Source organism: Liolophura sinensis, chromosome 7, assembly GCF_032854445.1.
Source record: "Liolophura sinensis isolate JHLJ2023 chromosome 7, CUHK_Ljap_v2, whole genome shotgun sequence".
NCBI lineage: Eukaryota > Metazoa > Mollusca > Polyplacophora > Chitonida > Chitonidae > Liolophura > Liolophura sinensis.
In genome coordinates, this window is record NC_088301.1 from 35,625,072 (window position 1) to 35,645,135 (window position 20,064).

At 36.8% G+C, this 20,064-nt stretch overlaps 2 protein-coding genes across 2 annotated transcripts in view; one reads left to right on the top strand and one right to left on the bottom strand.

The window, feature by feature from the left end:
- LOC135471898 (microtubule-associated protein RP/EB family member 1-like) overlaps positions 1–12,156 on the bottom strand; it is a 15,948-nt gene extending 3,792 nt beyond the window's left edge. The window contains 8 exon segments of the mRNA XM_064751316.1: positions 191–312; positions 2,074–2,139; positions 2,142–2,206; positions 2,208–2,284; positions 4,409–4,511; positions 8,357–8,399; positions 9,934–10,061; positions 12,081–12,156. Coding sequence (XP_064607386.1) covers positions 191–312; positions 2,074–2,139; positions 2,142–2,206; positions 2,208–2,284; positions 4,409–4,511; positions 8,357–8,399; positions 9,934–10,054 — 597 coding nt within the window. The 5' untranslated portion in view covers positions 10,055–10,061; positions 12,081–12,156.
- A 245-nt stretch (positions 12,157–12,401) lies between these two features.
- On the top strand, positions 12,402–19,707 carry LOC135471194 (proteasome subunit beta type-2-like). Its single transcript, XM_064750302.1, has 6 exons — positions 12,402–12,578; positions 15,553–15,675; positions 15,902–15,972; positions 17,365–17,527; positions 18,301–18,350; positions 19,215–19,707. The coding sequence occupies exons 1-6, from the start codon at positions 12,488–12,490 to the stop codon at positions 19,311–19,313; spliced, it is 597 nt and encodes a 198-aa protein (XP_064606372.1). The 5' UTR covers positions 12,402–12,487; the 3' UTR covers positions 19,314–19,707.
- Positions 19,708–20,064: the final 357 nt, after the last annotated feature.

A 20,064-nucleotide genomic window follows, 5' to 3' on the forward strand; every position in this document is an offset into this window, starting at 1 on the left:
GTCATAGTGCAGTGCTTACATGCTAACTGCCTCGGCCACAGAAGCCACGTCTATAAAATAGACAGATCTAAAATTTATTAATCACAATCAAGATTTCATCAGATGGCATCTGCACTGCATAAAGCTGTTATTTTTAATTATTACAGCTTTAATGAACAGATTATTGACATTAAAACTGCTGTGTACATACCTGTCTATTCAACTCATCAACCTCTTGTCTGATTGAGTCACCACCTGCATTGTTATTTTTGCTTGCTGGTTGCCTCCGCTGCTGCGCTCCTGACAGTGCCCTCATCGGTGCTGCTCTTGCAACTAAGGTCATAGATGCAGAAAACTATACAAAGTTTCTTAAAACAATCACATCATAAGGGATTATGTCCCAAACATACATGTATTTTTAAGGAATGAGAAACGGCATTCATGTGCTCATATACAAGCCAGGATTTAAATAGGTCACTTTGAAATGATGCCTGTCATGGAGCCTGTAGTGACTGAGTTTAAGGTTTAAGCTGGCCTTCTATATATTGTTGCAATCAGTTATATGCGACAACAAGCATTAAATTTCTCCACAAAATGGTTTGCTGTTCTGCAGACAGTTGTAAAAAAAAGGTCTTGTGAGGTTTGCAAACAATTTCACGCTCAGGAAAGCATGGATTGATAGCACAAGACAAAAGGATTTTGTATCAATCATATCTATCCTTGCCATTTTACAGCTGAAAGCTAGGAGCGGAATACAGCCAACTTTACAGATTTGGTTACTATGGAAGGAATACAAGGAAATCAGTTGTGAAGGGACTGAGGGAAAGAAAGTAAATAAATATTAAACAAAGCATTTGATTTTCTGCTTTCTGCATACCCAATACTTAATTTGCAAGTCCACATAATATATGGTCTATACACATGACATTTATGCCTGTTTGCAATCAATGACACTGACCATTGTCTGATATTGTTCAGAAATCTCAGTAGAGCTTGAAAATGAGGTCTGTTTTGAGCTAATCACTGTATGATACCGTCTACCTGATTGATCATAATACGTATGTCAATCATGTTGATGACTATTGAAAATCTGACATCTTGTAAAAATATATCAAAAGGTTATTTAAAGTGAACATAAAGTCTGCCACTAAATATAGACAGAAAAAAAATGATATAGGGCATAGTTATCACTGAAAAATACATGTATGTAAAGAATTCTAGCAAAGTTCTGGAAGTCGAGAAGACCAAGTTCAGCATTGGGAATATGGCACTGACGCACAATTCGATCCGACTACATGTAGGAGCTTTTGCGAACCTGGCAAATCACTAGCGATGAAAGCATCATGTGATAATTGGCTGTCACATCATCAAAAACCCTATTAGCTCTCAACTGTCAATGTGGTTTCTTTTAGTGGATAGTCAGATATTGATGCAAAAAATTGGATCTTGCGGTTAGAGTCAGTGTTAAACTGATGCATTTTGAACCACATTTATGAGCCTGGAACTCGCTTGAATAAAAATACTGTGACCTTTGAACAAGGAACAGAGCTGATATTTGTATTCATTTGACTTTTGCTGATGACATGTAAGTGTTTTGTCATGTTTTCGTTCTGCTGACCAAGTCGACAGAAGGCTCTGTTCCCACCTACATATTTTACTATGGATAGCTTCTCGGCTGTGAACTTGACCTTACCCAATTTTAAAAGTTCACAGTCGATTTCTTGGCTAGGAAAGTTTGGGTACACTTTTGTTGCACTGACTTGCTTGCCTTTCAGAAGGCTCTGATACAACACAGAAGTTTACTACTGACATTGTGAATTCCACCTATTAAAAGACTAACCTTAATTGGGAATACCACCATCTCACTCTCCCTCAACACCTCTACCACCAACTTGTGGTCAGTATCAGGCTGCCAGCTGAGATCGGCTAGGGCAGTAAATCTATTGCTTTTGGTGTCTTTAAAGTCATCATTATATCCCAGCCCTTCCAGTAATATACTGTTTAAACAGGCTACAATCTTTATAACTTGGACCAGCAGTAATTCTGAACACTTATCATTTAATTACCTGAAATACGACAGTATGTTGTTCTTACCTGGTTTTGTTTGCTTCGGTGTTGATCCTTGGGCTCGAGGCATTTTATTGAGGGCTCCCCCCTTAGTAGGTATTCAACTGTTTCACCACCTCGCGCTGACAAAGCATCATATTCCTGGCCTTGGTAATTGCATCAAGAACTTCTTGAACCACTGGACAAATTCAAAGTTGTCTTGATATTTGCCTTTGACTAGTCTTTCAACTGGAACCACCTTTAAAAAAACAAGAAATTTTGGTGATAACTTATACACACCCCACCACACATACTGCAAATTTGAAAATCAGTTGCAGTATTGCAGGACTAAAATTCTGTGAATATCATTTACCCAACTCCAAATGGATATGACGTTTATTTATGTCAGGCATCCCTATTCAACTTTCTTGCTGATGTGTAGATTTAAACAACTTTATTAACAAATGTATTTATTACAATGAAATGAGTAAAATCTATTATTCAGAACCTAAATACTGAAAGAATTGACCAAATACAAGTTGTGTTTAAAGGTTACAAGATTGTTCAAAAAGCTATGATCTGCATATATGTCTGCTGAGTCTACAGCCATTACATGTACAAATTGGACTAATTCTTTTCGAACTACACAGGTCCACATAAGCACAATTATATAAATTCATGTAAATAAAGCATGCAGAAGAACTGATAATTAGTGAAAAAAATAAGTTAGTTTGTATGTTATTTTATGGTTATCAGCACTCAGCACCATTACTGATGAAGCTCTATTAGGGACAACTGTGTAAGGTGTGGATCTGGCATTTGATTAGTTTACCTTTTGCCCCACAAGCACTTCAATCACGACATGGCTATATCAGATATGCTATGTACATGTGCACACAGAAATAACTCGCACCTGATTGGTTTAAAACTTGTATGGTTTTGATTGTCTCAACATACATGATTTTGCTGACTTTGAACCGCGATATCTCAGCTGCGTCAACATCACTTAAACAAGAAGTCATGCTTTTTGAACTTTCTGTGGAATACTTTATCTATGTATATATACATTTGGTATAGTGCTGTCTTTTCTTTTAAGCATTCCGTTGGCATGGTTGGAAGCAAATACACGACATATTTAACAACATTTCTCGGCCGAATGGCATGTTTTTTTATGCACCATGACTGCCCCCATGTAGGGCCCAGTTCATTTTGCGGGCACAAACCACGCCCATACACAATTTTACTACTTAATTTTGACTGCCTACCTATATGTATGCATATGATGAAATCTGTACAACCATGTATATGATGCACCAGACATAGCCAAGCCATGATTCAAATCCCTGTGCAAGACCATGTCTACATCAAACCATCACAAGACACTGAGTACTACTGACTTGATGCAAAGCAGAGAAGAAGGGACACACATCAGCATTTATAGGAAGCTTCTGGAGTTATCGACGACAAAACAACATGTAGGCCTATGGTCCCAAAAAGTTTTTCACAAAACACATAATGGAAAAAAGCAAGATTCCTAAAAGCAACAAGGTAGAAACATAAGACATAGAGTGAGAGTCAAAACTTACCTGTCAACCCCACTTTAGCAAAACTATTTTGCAGAATCTTGAAATTTTGAATAAACTCGTACTCTAATTTTGTATTGAATTTTACCCTTTTCAACGATATAGCCCCTGAAAGAGGAAGACATACGAGACTTTAGAAACAGGCCTTTTGAAATATCACCTGCTATTTCACTGGGCCTAGTTCATTTGTGTCTTCTGTCATCATGTGGAGCTAGACATATGGCCTGAATGTGAACAGGGGATTAGTAAAACGAAGCCTGAGAGCACTTGCAGAAACACAGCTTGACCCAAACTTGTCACGCATTAACTGTGGCTCAACACATACCCTTCCTGCTATTTAAAGAACATACAGGTAGATATCAATTGACAATAATCATTACAATTCATGTTTGACCGAGCAGAAAAATGATCAGTTCATTCCCAAAATTGATTGTATATTCATGCAACTGAACTCAAAGCTATTTTTCAGTGGTTCTGGGTCAGTAAATTACCAAAAATACTCTCAGACATGTGAAAGTTATGAAACAAAATGAACTAAATACTAAACAATGACAAATAAATAATGAAATGAAAAATATGCTGTATACAAAGCCATAAACATTTATATACAGTATATTAACATGAGCAGGTCTGTTAATTTTGGGGGGGGGGGGGCAAGGAGAGAAGTTGTACAAATATGAGCAAGCAAAATGGCAGTTACAGAATAACATGCTCCTGAGCAGCAATAAGGACGTGCCGTGAAACAAACAACCATGGGCCAAATGCGTCAGAACTCTGCAACCCCGACTGCCTCTCCTCACCTTATCAACTTTCATCTTCCGGAAAGAATTCTGGAGTATCTTGAAATTCTGAATATATTCATATTCAAGCTTACAGTTGAATTTACCCTCCCCAAACTCAGAGCTCCTGCAATGTGATTGGAAAAGTCTTCACAAGATCGACACAAAGCAGTTTTGCCCCAAACCATATCAGGTGACATGGTGAAGAAAAATGATCTGTGCAAAGCCCAACTGCAGCTCAATGGAAATCGAGCAATTATAGTAAAACCGCAGATAAACATGTATTCACATATACGAAAAAGAAGAAAGTTTATAGTTATTACCTATTTCAAGCTACAGACAGTTGCACAACACAAATGTAATTAAAGTATTTAAAATCATGATATCGTAGTGGGGATGTGAGACGGCAAAGGGACATAATTGTAAGGTATGTTCAGTACAAGTTTTTAAAGATATCCTCAAGTTCTTAAAACTTGCACATGTTCTGAATAATGACCAATGACCTGTTTCAAAGCCCATGCAGCACTAAGCAGGGGTAACTACCATAGCAACATAATACGCACTCATTGCCGTGGAAGTTACTTGCATGTAGCTGTGTGCGCTTGTGAAACAGGGCCCTGTTCAACAACTTCATCTGATCCAGCCCTACTGGTACTATATTACTCAACAATAGGGCAGCTGAAACAGAAGACAAGATCTGAAGCAATCCATGTAAATGTAACATTTGTTTGAATACACAGAAGGAAGTGGTAACTAGTATATGCTTGGCAACTGTGACTATTACACAGAGCAGAAAATGCTTGCCCAATATTCTACTGTGGCCGGTCTTATTTTGGAAATGAGAAGTAAAACAAGGGTAAAGAGAAATCAAAAAGCCCTGCTCAAGTGGGCTTCCAATCAACAGCTACATGTACATGAATTTCCTGAAGGGGTGACCACTTTTGACTCGTTCTTGATCAGAGTGGATAAGGCTAGTCTGGTCGACAACTCAGTAAGAGTGAAATACATGTAGCTTACATATGATTAGACTACATCAAATATGGGCATAAAAATCAACAACAATTCAGGTGACACAACTATGCCCCACCAAATGCATTTGGTTTAAAATGTAAAAAACAATGCCAGCAGCATTGTGGTGAGTAAACCCACTGATGGGAATCTCATGGGTGTTGTTGATAGGTATGTGGTTACCATGACCACTTCACAAGTGGGACAAATGCGTCCACAACAAATGAGAACTTTGTGCAGAAACCAGAGTTGAAGCCCGGACATGAAATCATTTCTATTGATATAGTGTATATAAAGAAAATAGCTTTCTGGTTACCATGAAAACCGAGAAAATGAACAATGTGAGTTGCGACACACTGTCATCTGTATATCTATGTATCCCACAGAAATGAAAACTTTATGTGGAACATGGAGTTAAAGTCCAGACAGGAAATCATATCTATTTAAATGGTATATATTGGGAAAATGGCAATCTGGTAACCATGACAACTGCATAAATGAACAAATGTGAGTTGCAAGCATCATCTGTTTATGTATGTATCCACCCAAAATGAAACTATGCGGCCTTTAATTGGAGCTAAAACATATCTATCTATATAGTATATATAAGGAAAATAGCTATCTGGTTATCACTACTGTGAATTGGACAAATGTGAGTCGTCATCTGTGTACCTATGTATTCACCAAAAATTAAAACTATATGGAGAACTGTTGGAATTACAGCCTGGACACAAAGACAGATGGACAGACAAAATCGCTATACCATCATACACTCTGCCTAATGGCAAGGGCGTATAAAAATGATAAAATTCACGATGGATGACTAGACAAAAGCTTGATGTGCAGTGAACTGAGTGCAAGTGGATGGGTGAATTAGAAAATTACTGCTATTTGGACTTGGTTTTCAGCACTTTTAACACGAGACATAAGAAATTTAGCTCTGGTAGCAAGGCCATCGAAGGGTTCACATGTAGCTCAATACATAATGTGACAGATAAGAAACTTATATCTTGGTAGCAAAGGTTACCAAATATGCACACAGGACATTAACGATGGAATGATCTCATGTCATTGTGCTTATATTTCTGCAAAATTTCAGTACTTTTTGTGATAGCATCTCTAACATTTACCTAACACTATAATACAGAATACACAAAGTGAAGAATTTTCTAATTTACGGGTGATTAATATGCACACAGCTCATGAATGATGGAACATACCCATTGTGTTACTGTGCTCTACATGTGTGGAAACCCAAAACTCAATACATGTAGCACGAGATCCCATGCCTAATAATTACTTCAACACTGTTTTCCCTGTTATAAGAGTGCCAAGGGTGACACTTGGGTATGACATAAAATACAGAGGAGCTAAAAAGAATATCTGGACACCTGCTTAAACAAAGCCGCCTCAAGCAGTTTTCTGGCTTTTTCCCAATCTGTCCAACAGTCAACAGGCCGCACCGAATCACCTTTTTCTTTCGGAGTGAGCTGTGGTTAGGTGGGACATCAGAAGACGGCTAATGGGCAAGATTCTTAGTTAAAGCCACATAAACTGTAGTTTTGACACATAGACAAGTTTGTTAAGGTAAGACACATTTTAATTTTGGAGAGCACATGATAAATATTATATATGGGTTTTTAATCCATTCAGAGGTATTTTAAAATCCTTGCCCTCATTAAATACAATACAGACAACTTCCTAAAACTCTCAAGCAGAAAAACATCAATTTCATTTAAGATATCTGGGTATTTCTGCAGCTCTCAAAGGCTGATGTAATGCACCGAAAAACTGACATGAGTTTTCACATTCTGTTGCCTAGAAAATATTTATCATTGTGGTGGCACAACCTACATACTGCCAGCTCCACTAGAATGGATCCCACTTTCTCATAATTTCACGCCTTAAAAATTAATCTCGCATTCTGTCATAATCGTTGTGGTGTAACAAAAGATGTAATTCAGAGCAATCCTATGATGATCCCGCTCAAATTGTGCAGGAAGTAAAATTCTAGCCCAATGTGCAGTTTGTAGCTTATATTTCAACAGGAAAAAAAACAAAAAAAAACTGTGCAGTCTATGACATGCTCAAAACTCATCGCTTATTCCACTTGGATTTTAGAACGTCGTGATGCTAAGTGACCCTGGGCCAGGTTGTTCAAACTGGTTTAAGACTTAATACCAGATTTCACTTCAAGCCAAGTCTTCAGTTTTGTATTTGAGCCTTAAAAATAATAATTGTGTACCAGTATGTTAAATATGAACTAAACCTGCTGCTGTCATACTGACTTTGGAGAACTACACTGGCTGCTGAGTTTTAAAAAATATAAAATAGGACTTAATACCAGCATAAACTAATACATTTTCAAACAACTGGGCCCTGGTTCATTGTACTGACTGTCAACAATGTAGCAAAAAATGTTACATTTTTGTAAACATGAATAACAAACACCACCAATGATGTAGCAACATCACAAAAACAGATATGAGATGGACATTTTCCATAGAATGTTATAATGAATAATTTTAAGCATTTTACATTAAAAATACTTCAAGAATTTTTTAATAAAGAAAACTCCCAAAATCTTGTACAATAATAGGAAAGCTGGTAGACATTTTTATGAAATTAAAAGCTCTACATTTTATCTTTAATCAACTCATAGGACTAAACAGCCTGATCAGAATCTTGTAAGTCACATTTTTCTTTTAAGTGAAATCTAAGGCTTCATCGGACAACAAGGGATGCACACTATTTGCTTTGGAAAACAAAGAATACCAATACATTACTTAATTGGTGTAAACTTTACAGTCTGAGAAAATAAGACATTACTTCGATGAGTCACAGCCAGATGTCATCTCAATGTATTTTCCGTGGTTTCCAAAGACCACAGGTATGCTCACAGTAAACCAAGATGTGTGCTTAAAATTAACCTTTTTTACCATTCATGTGCATATCAAAAACCTACCTGGAAATAGCAATCCATAAACTGACCAATATGCTCCACCTAAAATAAAGAAACCAAAAGTATTAAGAAGTCACAAGTGATAAGAAGCAAGGCCAATTTCAAACATCAAAGCTACATAAATACATTCTCTCCAAGGCTTTGTCATTTACTGAAACATGTAGATGTATATTATTCTAATCTAAAGATACTGAGCATATCTAAAAACTGCATGCACATGAACACAGTTACAATACATACAGATATTTTATTCCTTTATACGATTGTTGTTTAATGCCAAGCTCAAGAATTTTCAGTTATCCAGTTAATTTTGTGCATAAAGGAAAACAAAAGATTGCTCACAGTAAACCACCCAACCTTTGGCAAGTTACTAACTACATGTTTCTTACATGTGACGTACAGACACGTACACCATATTGGTGGAACACAAGTGGTCTTCAACAAACTAGGCTGTGCAAATGGCCACACGAGTGTTTCAACATCTCAATGTCACCTAGGACCCACAAGCCGCGAAAGCTGGGGAATCTACCAATTCTCTGTCTTTATGAACACAAACCTTGTGCCTCCCAGTGATTGGAAGTCAAGTACATCACCATATTTAATACTCTTACGGTAAATGACATTAAATTCAGTCCACAAAGAAACTTTCTTAAAGACGAATAAATAAATTAAAGATGAATAAATGACGAAAATATTACTTTTCTTCCTGAAACTTATGTTTTCCCAGTTACATCCCGACTTTTGAACAGACCTCAAAACATTGAATGAAAGAACTGATTCTTAAAGAAATATTACTGCCGAACACCTGCTTTCATAAAAATAACACAGGATATCCTTAACTGGTAACATGCCTTTTCTTTTTTAGCAAAATGCGAAGTCAAAATGGGTTAACTAAGTGCTTAAGTTTAGCCCTGCATCCTACCAAGCACTAACCTACATGATATTTGACATCACAGGTTTTTGTCCTTGCTCCCACAGAACACGAGTCCGCCGTCACCTGTGAGCCACCAGTTTAGTAACTACAGGCGAAATGACCCAATGTGGAATTCCAGTGAGTGAGTGAGTGAGTGAGTGCTTGGGGTTTAAAGTCGTACTTAACAATTTTTCAGTCATATGACAACGAAGGAATCATTAAAGTTGCCTTTGTTCATTAGAGTGCCTGTACTGTGCCTCCTTGTTGGGTCAACAAGTTTTAGTTGTGTAAAGGTGAATAAAATCCAACCTGTGTAGCACTGGGGTGCACAAAATATTGATTTCTTAAAGCTGGTGTTTTAAATTGAGTTTCTTAGAGAAGGTAACCTAGAAAAACCCTTGTACACATAGTTATAATCCGTCCTTACCAGCATGGAATATTGGTTACAAAACCATCCACAAACTGAGACCAAATAAAATTTGTATGTAGCCCTGTTAAGAAACCAACTGGACACCATCTGAATAGAACCTAGCGATTGCTCTCACAAAATCAATTAAGAAAGCACATTCATTTTACAAGAGCAATCACTCTTGCGAAAAATAATTGCAGGAATTTAATCAAAATTAAAAGGAATTTTATTAAAGGCTGGAAAGCTTTGCCCACCTGTACACAGTTCTTCTATCTTTGTGTAGTTTGTCTGTAGCACACCATTGACCCATGCCAAAATGTCATGCCGGCTCAAATTATCTGTCGTGGCACTTGTATGGACAACGTTCACAGCCATGGTTTATCTGTAAAAACAAGTCTGAAAGTAATTTACTTATATCTCTCAGAAACAATGGTGTTTCTGGCTATGATGTTTGATTTTATCACAAGTATCTAATTGGCATATCAATCATTTAAATAATATTTTATCTTGTGTGTATAACATGTCATTTCACAAAAGGTGACTGAATTACATTGTTGCTTTCTCCAATCAACATACGGCTCCAGCCACTGACATTTACCCTTTTGTATTAACCATAATGATCTTTTGTGAATATATCACTGTCTAAACCATAATACCATACATCGATGTGATTCGGAGTGAGTGAGCGAGTGCTTGGGGTTTAAAGTCGTACTCAACAATTTTTCAGTCATATGACGACGACGATGTGATTCGGAAGAGAAATTTCAAAAATGACACAAAATTCAGCTTCAAATACAGCAATTCCATGATTTAGATTGTGTGTCATCAGAACATGGTGTTTTGATAATCTAATGTCTGTTGTTTTGCTTGATAATCTCCAATAAGCCATTAGTAGGACATTTGCCACCCAAGTCATAGATGTGCAAGTCTGTTTGCTATATTGCTATGAATCCATAGATCTATGTAAATACAACAGAGATTGTGCGCAATGTACATGTATGATGCAAAGTTAGATTCCACAAAGAAATGTTGTAGTAAATATAAGTCACTCATTTAAAATTTGTGTGTGTAACTGCTTTCAGTGAATTAAGTAAATTTACATGAAGTATTCAATTGAAGATAATGTATAGTGAAGGTACTATCGATTGTACTATTGGCAGCGTGAGACTTGCTTCCTTTGTTGAGAATATGGTCCAACTCAACAGGTCATGCAGTAAACATTAAACAAGAAATATATGCATTCAATTCAGTGGCCTATGAACTAGGGAATGTTTCCTTTAAAAAGTAAACTGTCAAAATGTAACGTAAAGCAACACCAGTTTCCAGATTTGTGGAGAAAACAATGGGTCATACTTGCACAAAATCGAGGGATCATACATATTTTAGCAAAAATAAGTTAATCTCCAATACACTTATACATAGTTGTAGAATGTAACTCTCAGCATCGATCAACAAGAGTTACGGAGTATGACTTCTTCCTTCATGTATACTTAGTAAAACCTGCTGTTGGCACTGGATGTAAAATCCCGTCTTTTACCTGTGGAAGTGTGTGAGAGCCCCCCCCCCCCCCCCCCTTCACCACCAACCAACCTATCTTCATGACCAACTGAGACCCAGAAATGCCCATTAGGCTTATTCAGTAGGAACTGTTGAGTATGGGATAAACTGTGGTCATTGCCAACACCTTCGAAAACTAGACAGATATGTGCCACTGAAGTTTACTTTTAATCGTACATTGCCAAGTAACAATCAATCCAGACGTTAGATTAAAGGGTAGACAGGCTCCCAAATTTCAGCTTGTGATATGCTGAAAGTGTCATATCCATTCATACATTCAATTTCATTGATGTGTGGTAAGGATTTGTATCACCTTCCTGTGCCCATTATACAGATTCTGAACCCACCTATCTGCGAATGGAAAATGTGCATCAAAAAATCCATTCATTTCTGTATTGTTAGCTTATATATTGAACCTTCAAAATTCATTTTCGTATTTACATTTTATGAATCCTTTAAGCAGTAATTTAGTGCACAGCGTTGTTGTTGTTGTACCTTGCACTGTACAAGTCTTGAAGTGTATAAAAGTTTGCTGCTGTTGCTTTTATGTTGTTTTCTTCGAATTTCTCTGAGTTCTGTGCAATAGTATAGCAACAGCTCTCTATAACTATTCGGCAAATGTCTCAAGAAGCCTTCACACGATCAGGAATGTACTACTAAACGCCGGTTCTGATCAAATGTGGATGTCCCAGTGCCAATTTTTGGAAAATTTCATACAATTCATAGGCGTTCCTAGGAAGTTGTATTACCAAACAATGGAACGTTTACAAAAATTAACAACATCTGACAGTCGGACATAAACATAGGTTTTGTCACATTAGAAAAGAATTCATGGTGGCCAAACCTGTCTCGCGTCGACAAAACCGCTCCCAACAATATTCGCATGAAATAACCTTTGATACGCTCTGTCTGTTCGTCTCTTCACCAGAGTTCAAACTGGATCACGTGGTCAAATATATCCAATAAAATATCTGTATTTATTACTTTCGTACAGTTCCTGTAGAGAACAATTACGGATTATTAAAAAATATTGAAATAATTTTCATGCTTGAATGTAAACTATTTGTCTCAAGATACGATTCTCTTGAAACTGAAGTATTCTCTGGGTTGGACCAATTAAAATCTTGCATTATTACTTGCTTGGTTTCTGCGGTACTATCAAACAGCGAAAATCCGCGAATTCATGCTGTTAAACTGAAGTGTGGTGGAAGTAGGGTTTAACCATTCAAAGACGCATTCATACGTTTTGAAATGGAGTGCCTAATTGGTATCCAGGGAAAGGACTTTGTTCTTGTCGCTTCTGACATGATTTCTGGCAGAAGTATCATGTCCATGAAACAAGGTAATGTTTTGTCATAGGTGGCGAAAACTGCACCCTGTGTAATATGCATTGCTTTCATTTTTCATTTTTTAATGCACACAGTTATGCTTGTAACGTTTTTAAGAGCAGTAATTTAACACCATTTCTACATGATACACAGATCTAGTGTCTTGAAAGGTACCATAGTGAAAGTAGCGACCAAAGCTTCATATAGCCCTGGAGAGCTATGTTCGCCTTTTTTTATGATTGTTCAGTCGCTTGCATTGTCATGGTGTGCTCTACCACAGTTCTAGAGCTAACCTTTACAGTCTGATTCTACCAAATTGGTATGCTTAAACCTGGTGGTAGGCGAGATCGCACTGAATTTTCTTACACGAATTTTTAGTAAATATTGTTTTGATGTGGGTAGACTACTCTAGGAAAACCTCCAAAAGAGGGGTTGCATGTGACCAGGGCTGAAATTAAGCGGCGAACGCTCGTTTGGTTCGAGTATCCGTTAGCACTGCTGTAAATGAGGTGAACATACTCCCATTTGCCAACAGTAGTCAGGAAATGAAAGATTTGTAATGTAATATAATTTGACAGTTTCTGTAGTAAAAGTCATTGTAACTTTTGCTGTGTTTTTATTAACTGACAGCTTTGTTTACGCTCTCCGCCACTTGTTTTATTCTGGGAAGGTCGTCTGGGAGATTATAACTCTCTACAATCTATGACTTGTACATTCCCTCACTAACCACTTTCATAATGCTCACGTGTTTTATTAGAAATGTATGAGTGTGCATTCTGTCGAACATTAAAGTTGAGTGAACCATTGACTGAGTGACTTTTTAATCCATTTCATTATCACAGTTACATTGAAAGTTCAATGTTGTTTGTTCTTAACATAACATGAGCATCCTGTGGGACACTCCAACAGAGAAGTTCAGTGAACTGGTGTGATATTTCACACACTGATAATTTTAGGGCTGGTGATGTCATCACCTTGGTAGAACAATTGACAGGTAGCCATATTGGAGTTTTGTTAACAAAGGCTGCTATAGCTAAAGCGCTCCAATATGGCTTCAAACATTTGTTCCAGGCATAGAATTTGGTCGACGTTTTTCTAGAATAGATGTGCTGACCTCAAAGCAAAGTCAAGTATGGAGAAGGGAAACGTCATACCAGAGTTTTGATGTTTATCTTTGGTTTTCTTTCTAACAGGGTAGGCCAATGACCAAACAATATGTGGGTTTTACTAAGTATACATGTAGGAACATTAAGAACATATCTTTGATAGAGAGTTCCATGCAAGTCAGTGCGATCTTGCCTACTGCCAGATTAAAGCATAGCGATGTGGACTGAAATAGTAAATAGTAAATTTTCAGTCAATTCCCTAGCCTGTTCAGTTGTGCCTTTATAATGCTTAGGGTCTTAGACCACCATACCGTTAAAATCTTGAGCTGTCAATCTCCATATTTCATCCACGTAGCTGAACATCCAAAAATGGCTGTAATTTACAACATCTTTATTTCACTCTCCATTCAACATTGTCATTTCAACTATTGGAGCATACATAGACATTTCTTTTTATACCATTCAAATACATTTCCTCCTACATCAGTTGGTGGGGGGGGGGGACCCATGGCTGAGGTTGTTAGTGTGCCAGCGTGGCATAATGACCCAGGAACCTCTCCTCAATGGGGTCGCAGTGAGTTCAAGTCCAGCCCATACTGATTTCCTCTTCATCTGTACGTGGGAATGTCATCCAGCAACTTGTGGATGGTCGTGTGTTTGGGCTCTGCCCGCTTTCCTCCCACCATAAAGCTGTCATCTAGCCAGATGTCGCTCCATATGAACCATCAGAATGGTGCTTTCAGTATTTGGAAGGTAGGATGATGTTTGGGTAACAATTAAGAGTTTCCAGTGTTGCTAAGGCTGAATTACCCACCTTACCTTCTTGTTTCACCTACATTCAAGAAGTCATTCTCTCCTTATCCATAGTTCGTTTTTGACGGGCAAGTCCATTTTGAACAATATTTTGACAAAGGAAATCTTTGACACCTCTTCTCCGTTCACGCTTGAATTGTACTTGCCATTGCTTGCACACGGACTGCTTATGTCACGTTTTTTTTGGAATAGCTGTCGTCGTATAAGTGAAATATTCTTGAGTACGGAGTCAAACACCAATCAGATAATAAATTCATTGGTTAGTTTTACTGTATGGTGGTCTCTGTGGCATGTCTTCTAAACACATTAACCCCAAGCTGGTCTTTAGGATAATTCTGAATGTACAAAGGTCTTAATTAAAAAATCTTGTCAGATGTTATCAACCTCATAAAAATGGTTTACAATTTTCAAGTGAAATAAGAAGTATAATTTTTGGTAGATGTAAGGATAAATTTTAGTATTACGTATGAAAGCATTAGTGTGTATTTATTTTATAAATTATTAGATTTATTTGTATTAATTAAAATTTTGGAAACCAGACACAACAATTTGACATTTTAATGTGGCTATGATGAAATGTGCAGATTTACCAGGCAAATAATGATATATTAAGAGGACAGGCCAATTTACTTGGCAGTCGTGCAGTTGAGAAGTGGGTAACAATAGGTTTGACGTGTGAGGCATGTGACAATCAGTAGACATCTACAGAGGTCAAGATATTCAAGCTGAGTGGGATGGTGACCTTGACACAAATTCTGGTCGTGCAGAATGATTTAAAGTTACGAAATCTATTTGATTTCATTGGAGACATTGCAAAGTAACACGAAAGTGAGTGAAATACAGCAAGCAATCATTTATGTGCCTGAAATTATTAATATTTGCATGATTCAAAGTCATCTTGTGATGGTCTGAGCTCCATTTGTGATCATTTTTATATTGGAATTTTAGTGAATGACCAAACGTTTTAAATGATGACTGAAAAAAATTTTTTTTTTTACTGAAAGCAAAGTTAAACTTCAGTGAAACAATTAATCCAAGACAGTGATTTTTTCTTTTGTTTTTATTTTAGATTATGACAAGATGTTCAAACTCAATGATCACCTTTTGATGTTGGCAAGTGGTGAACCTGGAGATACTGTACAGTTTGCAGAATACATTGGAAAAAACATTCAGCTATATAAAATGAGAAATGGTTAGTTTGCAAATAATAAGAAATTATAAGAACATAAAGAGGATAGAAAGAGGAACACATTTTAAATGTTTTTGAAAATATATTTCATTTTAATTGACAGTGATGCACTCTATAACTAAGTACATTTTCCACAGTACCATTGTTTTCTGTTCCAATGTAACAGTTACTTTAACTAATATTTTGCATGCAGTTTGTTGAAGATTTAATTTTGGTTTGGTACTTTCAGGTTATGAGCTTTCACCCCATGCTGCAGCTAATTTCACAAGGAAAAATCTGGCCGATTTTTTAAGGAGTCAGGCAAGTTTGTTAAATTCAATTTATATGGAGTAAGTCTGCCAAAGTGATAAAATTCTAAATCATTAAGAAAGGATGGGATAAAAGCTGTATTAAAGCTAACATCCACTCATATGGAAAGGTGTGGTTTCTTATGTTTTGCTTGGATAGACAAATTGTTAAGCATGCGCTTAAGCCTAAAGCACACATACCCTAAATGACTTAAAAATTCAATCACAAAAGAGGATTTTTGAAAGCAAATAAATGTCATGAGATATTATTTCTGGTGCAAAAATTTACCTTCCAAACACTTCTCAAAGCACCATTCTAAAATTAATAGCTCCTAGAATATGGAAAAATGTGCAACCTAGTCATGGACGAAATTTTAGGTCATGTAGGGCACATATGTATATGTTCATTCTTGCATCATGTTTTTGGTAAATGAAGTATACAAAACCTTGTGGTTTGGGTTTAGGGCATCACCTGGTTTGTGATGTAAGTGGAAGATCCATATCATTTTGTGGTAAAAATCAGTTAATTTTCATTTCATGTAGTGAAATGGATGTATACAATGTATCTCCAACTATTATGTGTTTTTCTTTTTTGTGATTGTGTATTTCAGTAATTGCCAGGATACATGATGAGGGGTTGGTTTAGTCCCATCCTTTAATAGGAAATCTTTTATCACTTTGAGTATGACCTACTATCACCTCAGGTCCACTGTTCCAGGGGCCTTTGTGGCAAAACTCATTCAACAGCTCATAAAGGGCAGGTTAAGTGGGTCTTGCCTGAAATTCTTGTCTTCCATCAATAATGCAGGAACAACATGGTGTATGTTTGAAGGTGAAAACATGCACATCACATGAGAAAGTTTATTGTATATTAATTACTTGCCTAAAGTCAGTGGTTACTCAAGGCATCCCGGTTTACCCCAACAATAAGAGGTGATTGCTGTCATACACTGTATATTAGTAAATTTCTTGAGCACAGCATTCATAATCCCAGTGAAACAATGAATGAATCGCCATATGCCATAATGTGGTGACATAAATAAATGTGAAAGTGTACAGTCCCCAAGATGGAAGCATGGTTAAGTCAAAAGCCTGTAAAATTGGTGCTCGTGGTACTTCTTTCTTGACACTCTCAACAGGGAGATTGTACCGAGTCAGTGAAGTGTTGATATACTGCAACTCAGACAGAGCCAAAATGAAGCGTCAGCCACCACACTGATAGGGAGATATTATAATTTTGCAGCTTGTGTTCATATTGCATGTATTTAGTGTTGCTTGCTTTAGGTTCGTGAAACTACCAGTATTGGGCATCATTGATCCTCCTGCTGTATTGATAAACAAAGGACTGCGTATTTTTTTGTGAAGTGTAATGGGTGAATTAAAGTCATATTTGTTTAATTTTTAGACTCCATACATGGTTAATCTCCTGTTGGCTGGTTATGACAAAGGTGATGGGCCTTCTCTGTATTATATGGATTATTTGGCATCTCTGAACAAAATCCCATATGCTGTCCATGGTTATGGTGGATTCTTCACCCTGTCCATCATGGACCGGCATTACAAGGAAGGTAAGTTAGTTGTGAGCATAGTTGTTTTCTTGGCTGTTCTGTACCTTATTTTTATCATTTTATGAATTGGAGGTTATCACTGCCTGAAGATTCCCATTTAGTCTAGTGGTAGAAACATGGACTCAAATCCATAGCTGGTATTAGATCCCCTTCACATTGGTTGGCAGACATACACAGTTGTATTGAAAGAATAAGTGAGCAAGCATACGGGCACTGCCGTGCTGGGAGGAATGATTCAAAGAAGGGAACCCATCTTTCACGGGAGCTCTAGATTGAAATAGACAGGTCTGCAGAGATTCTTAGATCTACATTTGACTTCCATGTTATTTTTGCATGTAATAAATAATGTAGGTGCATAACCTACCCCTTCCAAATTCATGCATCCTCAAAAAATCTGGTTAGATAGTTAATTAAAGAGCAGAAAGTAATTTTCTCCTTTCTGCTTGGGTATTTATGATCTATTAATGCTTAGCACTATCTGCTAACTGCACATCATGCACCATTGAATACAATGTTACAATCTTATAATTGTTATAATGTATGTTTTCACCTTAACCAGCAGCATAATATAATTTTGTGACATTTTGAATTAACAGTACACAAGAATTGTTGTGATGCAGTCATGTATTTGTTGTAGTTACATTTTAATGTTAAAGAGAAGAGTTCTGATAACCTTTGCATGCTAAACTACATGAAAGTCGTGTGAAGTATTTATCTAAACTAGGGTAAACTGGTGTGAAATAATGCTGAGCACAAAACATTCTCAATTTTAGATTTATCAAAGGAGGAAGCGATGAAACTCCTACAAATGTGTATTACAGAGGTAAGCTTTTCAGACCAAATTGAATTTTACTTCTGCTTGATGTGCCTGTATCTTTAATACATAATATGTTTAGAATAACTTATTGTTTTGTTCACTGGAACACAAGAAGTATCTTTTTCTCCCTATTGACATTGTATAAAATAGTGAAAGTCTCCTGACTGAAGAATAAAAAAAAAACATGTTTGTTGAAGTCCAGTATGCGTATGTCCCAGTGTAAAATGATATCGCCAGTTTAAGTCCTGGTAGGGCTACTTGCTTATCTTTTAACATGACAGTGTTGGAGTTTAACTGAAAGGACCAACAGGTGATGATTATGTCACACCCTGAGCATCAGCGACATCCAATATCAGAGAAAACAACCTTGAACAAAATTTTATGGGTGGTATATTAAAAAGTACTGCATGTATTGAGCTGGGATTTTACACACATGTAGAGCACAGTAACATAAGGATGATGTTCCATGATTGATTCACTGTGTGCATATTAATTACCGTAAATTACCGAGATTCACAACTTCATTACTTTACTTATTTAGCTAAAGTTTGACATTCATGTGTCTCCTAGAGGTCACTTTGGTAGCCTTGCTACCAGATCTAAGTTTATATCTCTTGTACCACCCCATATTAAAATAGGCAGATTTATCATACCATGCTGTAAAGCAACATTAGTTTGCAAAGGGACGTCACAATGTCATATCTTGAAACTTACATATTGTCTTCCACCTATGTGCTGTTCAGGTCACTACAGCACAGGAGAAATCAGTTACATCGGTCAGTGATTTATTCCAGAAATTTGTATAAGTGAAAATTTGTTGAGTATGGCATTAGTAAGTAAATTAAATGGTCCTTTTTTTGCCATTTTCAGATAAGCCGAAGATTCATCGTCAATCTACCTAGTTTCAAAGTGAGGCTGGTGGACAAGGACGGTGTCCATGACTTGTCGTCCATGTCACCAACTGTGTAGTCACTATTGTCCATCTATTTATGCTCCTGTTAATATGAATGAAGATGGCTTGTGCTCATCTCTAGAACTTGGTGTAAGGCTCCATTTGTAAAAACAAACCACAATGAAAATGAGAAAGATAGTGTTTGAGATGTTGAGAACAAGGTAACAGGAATGGATCTGCACTTTGACAGTGTTAAGTGTTAAAGGTTGTGCAGTATCTTGATGTGATTTTGTCGGACAAGACACTTGAATCAGAGCGAACACTGGGAGTACTTCAAACAGCCATTGAAATACCTATTCATAACAGTTTTGCAGTTCTTATTCAGACTGGGAAATGTTTATATACATGATGGACGGACATGTGCATTCTTAAGACATGTTCATCATATTTTATTAAAATGCAAACATATAATACCTGTTTTTTTGTTAAATCGTTTTGAACAAGACTGTATTTAGAAATACAGTCCTGTCTTGTCATTTCATAGCCTTGTATAGTATGAAGAATTGGATGTGTTCATGAGACCGATTTATAGGTGTGGTTCTTCTTCCCTCTCCAGCCATAGATGGGAAGGTCTGTCAGCAACCTGTGGATGGTTTGGGGATTCCACCGGACTCTGCCTTGTTTCATCCCACCATAACACTGGCCACTGTCATATAAGTGAAATATTCTTGAGTACAGCATAAAACACCAGTGAAGTTAATAAATAAATCAGTCTTCCCTTGTAATAACTTTTGAATGATTTTGAATGACTTGAAAGTCAATTTCAGA

Bases quoted from the DNA above. Each gene is read 5' to 3' on its own strand.
- LOC135471194 (XM_064750302.1), top strand. From the start codon at position 12,488: ATGGAGTGCCTAATTGGTATCCAGGGAAAGGACTTTGTTCTTGTCGCT. The intron at 15,676-15,901 runs GTTAGTTTGCAA...TGGTACTTTCAG, and splicing joins GCTATATAAAATGAGAAATG to GTTATGAGCTTTCACCCCAT. The intron at 15,973-17,364 runs GCAAGTTTGTTA...TTTAATTTTTAG, and splicing joins CCGATTTTTTAAGGAGTCAG to ACTCCATACATGGTTAATCT.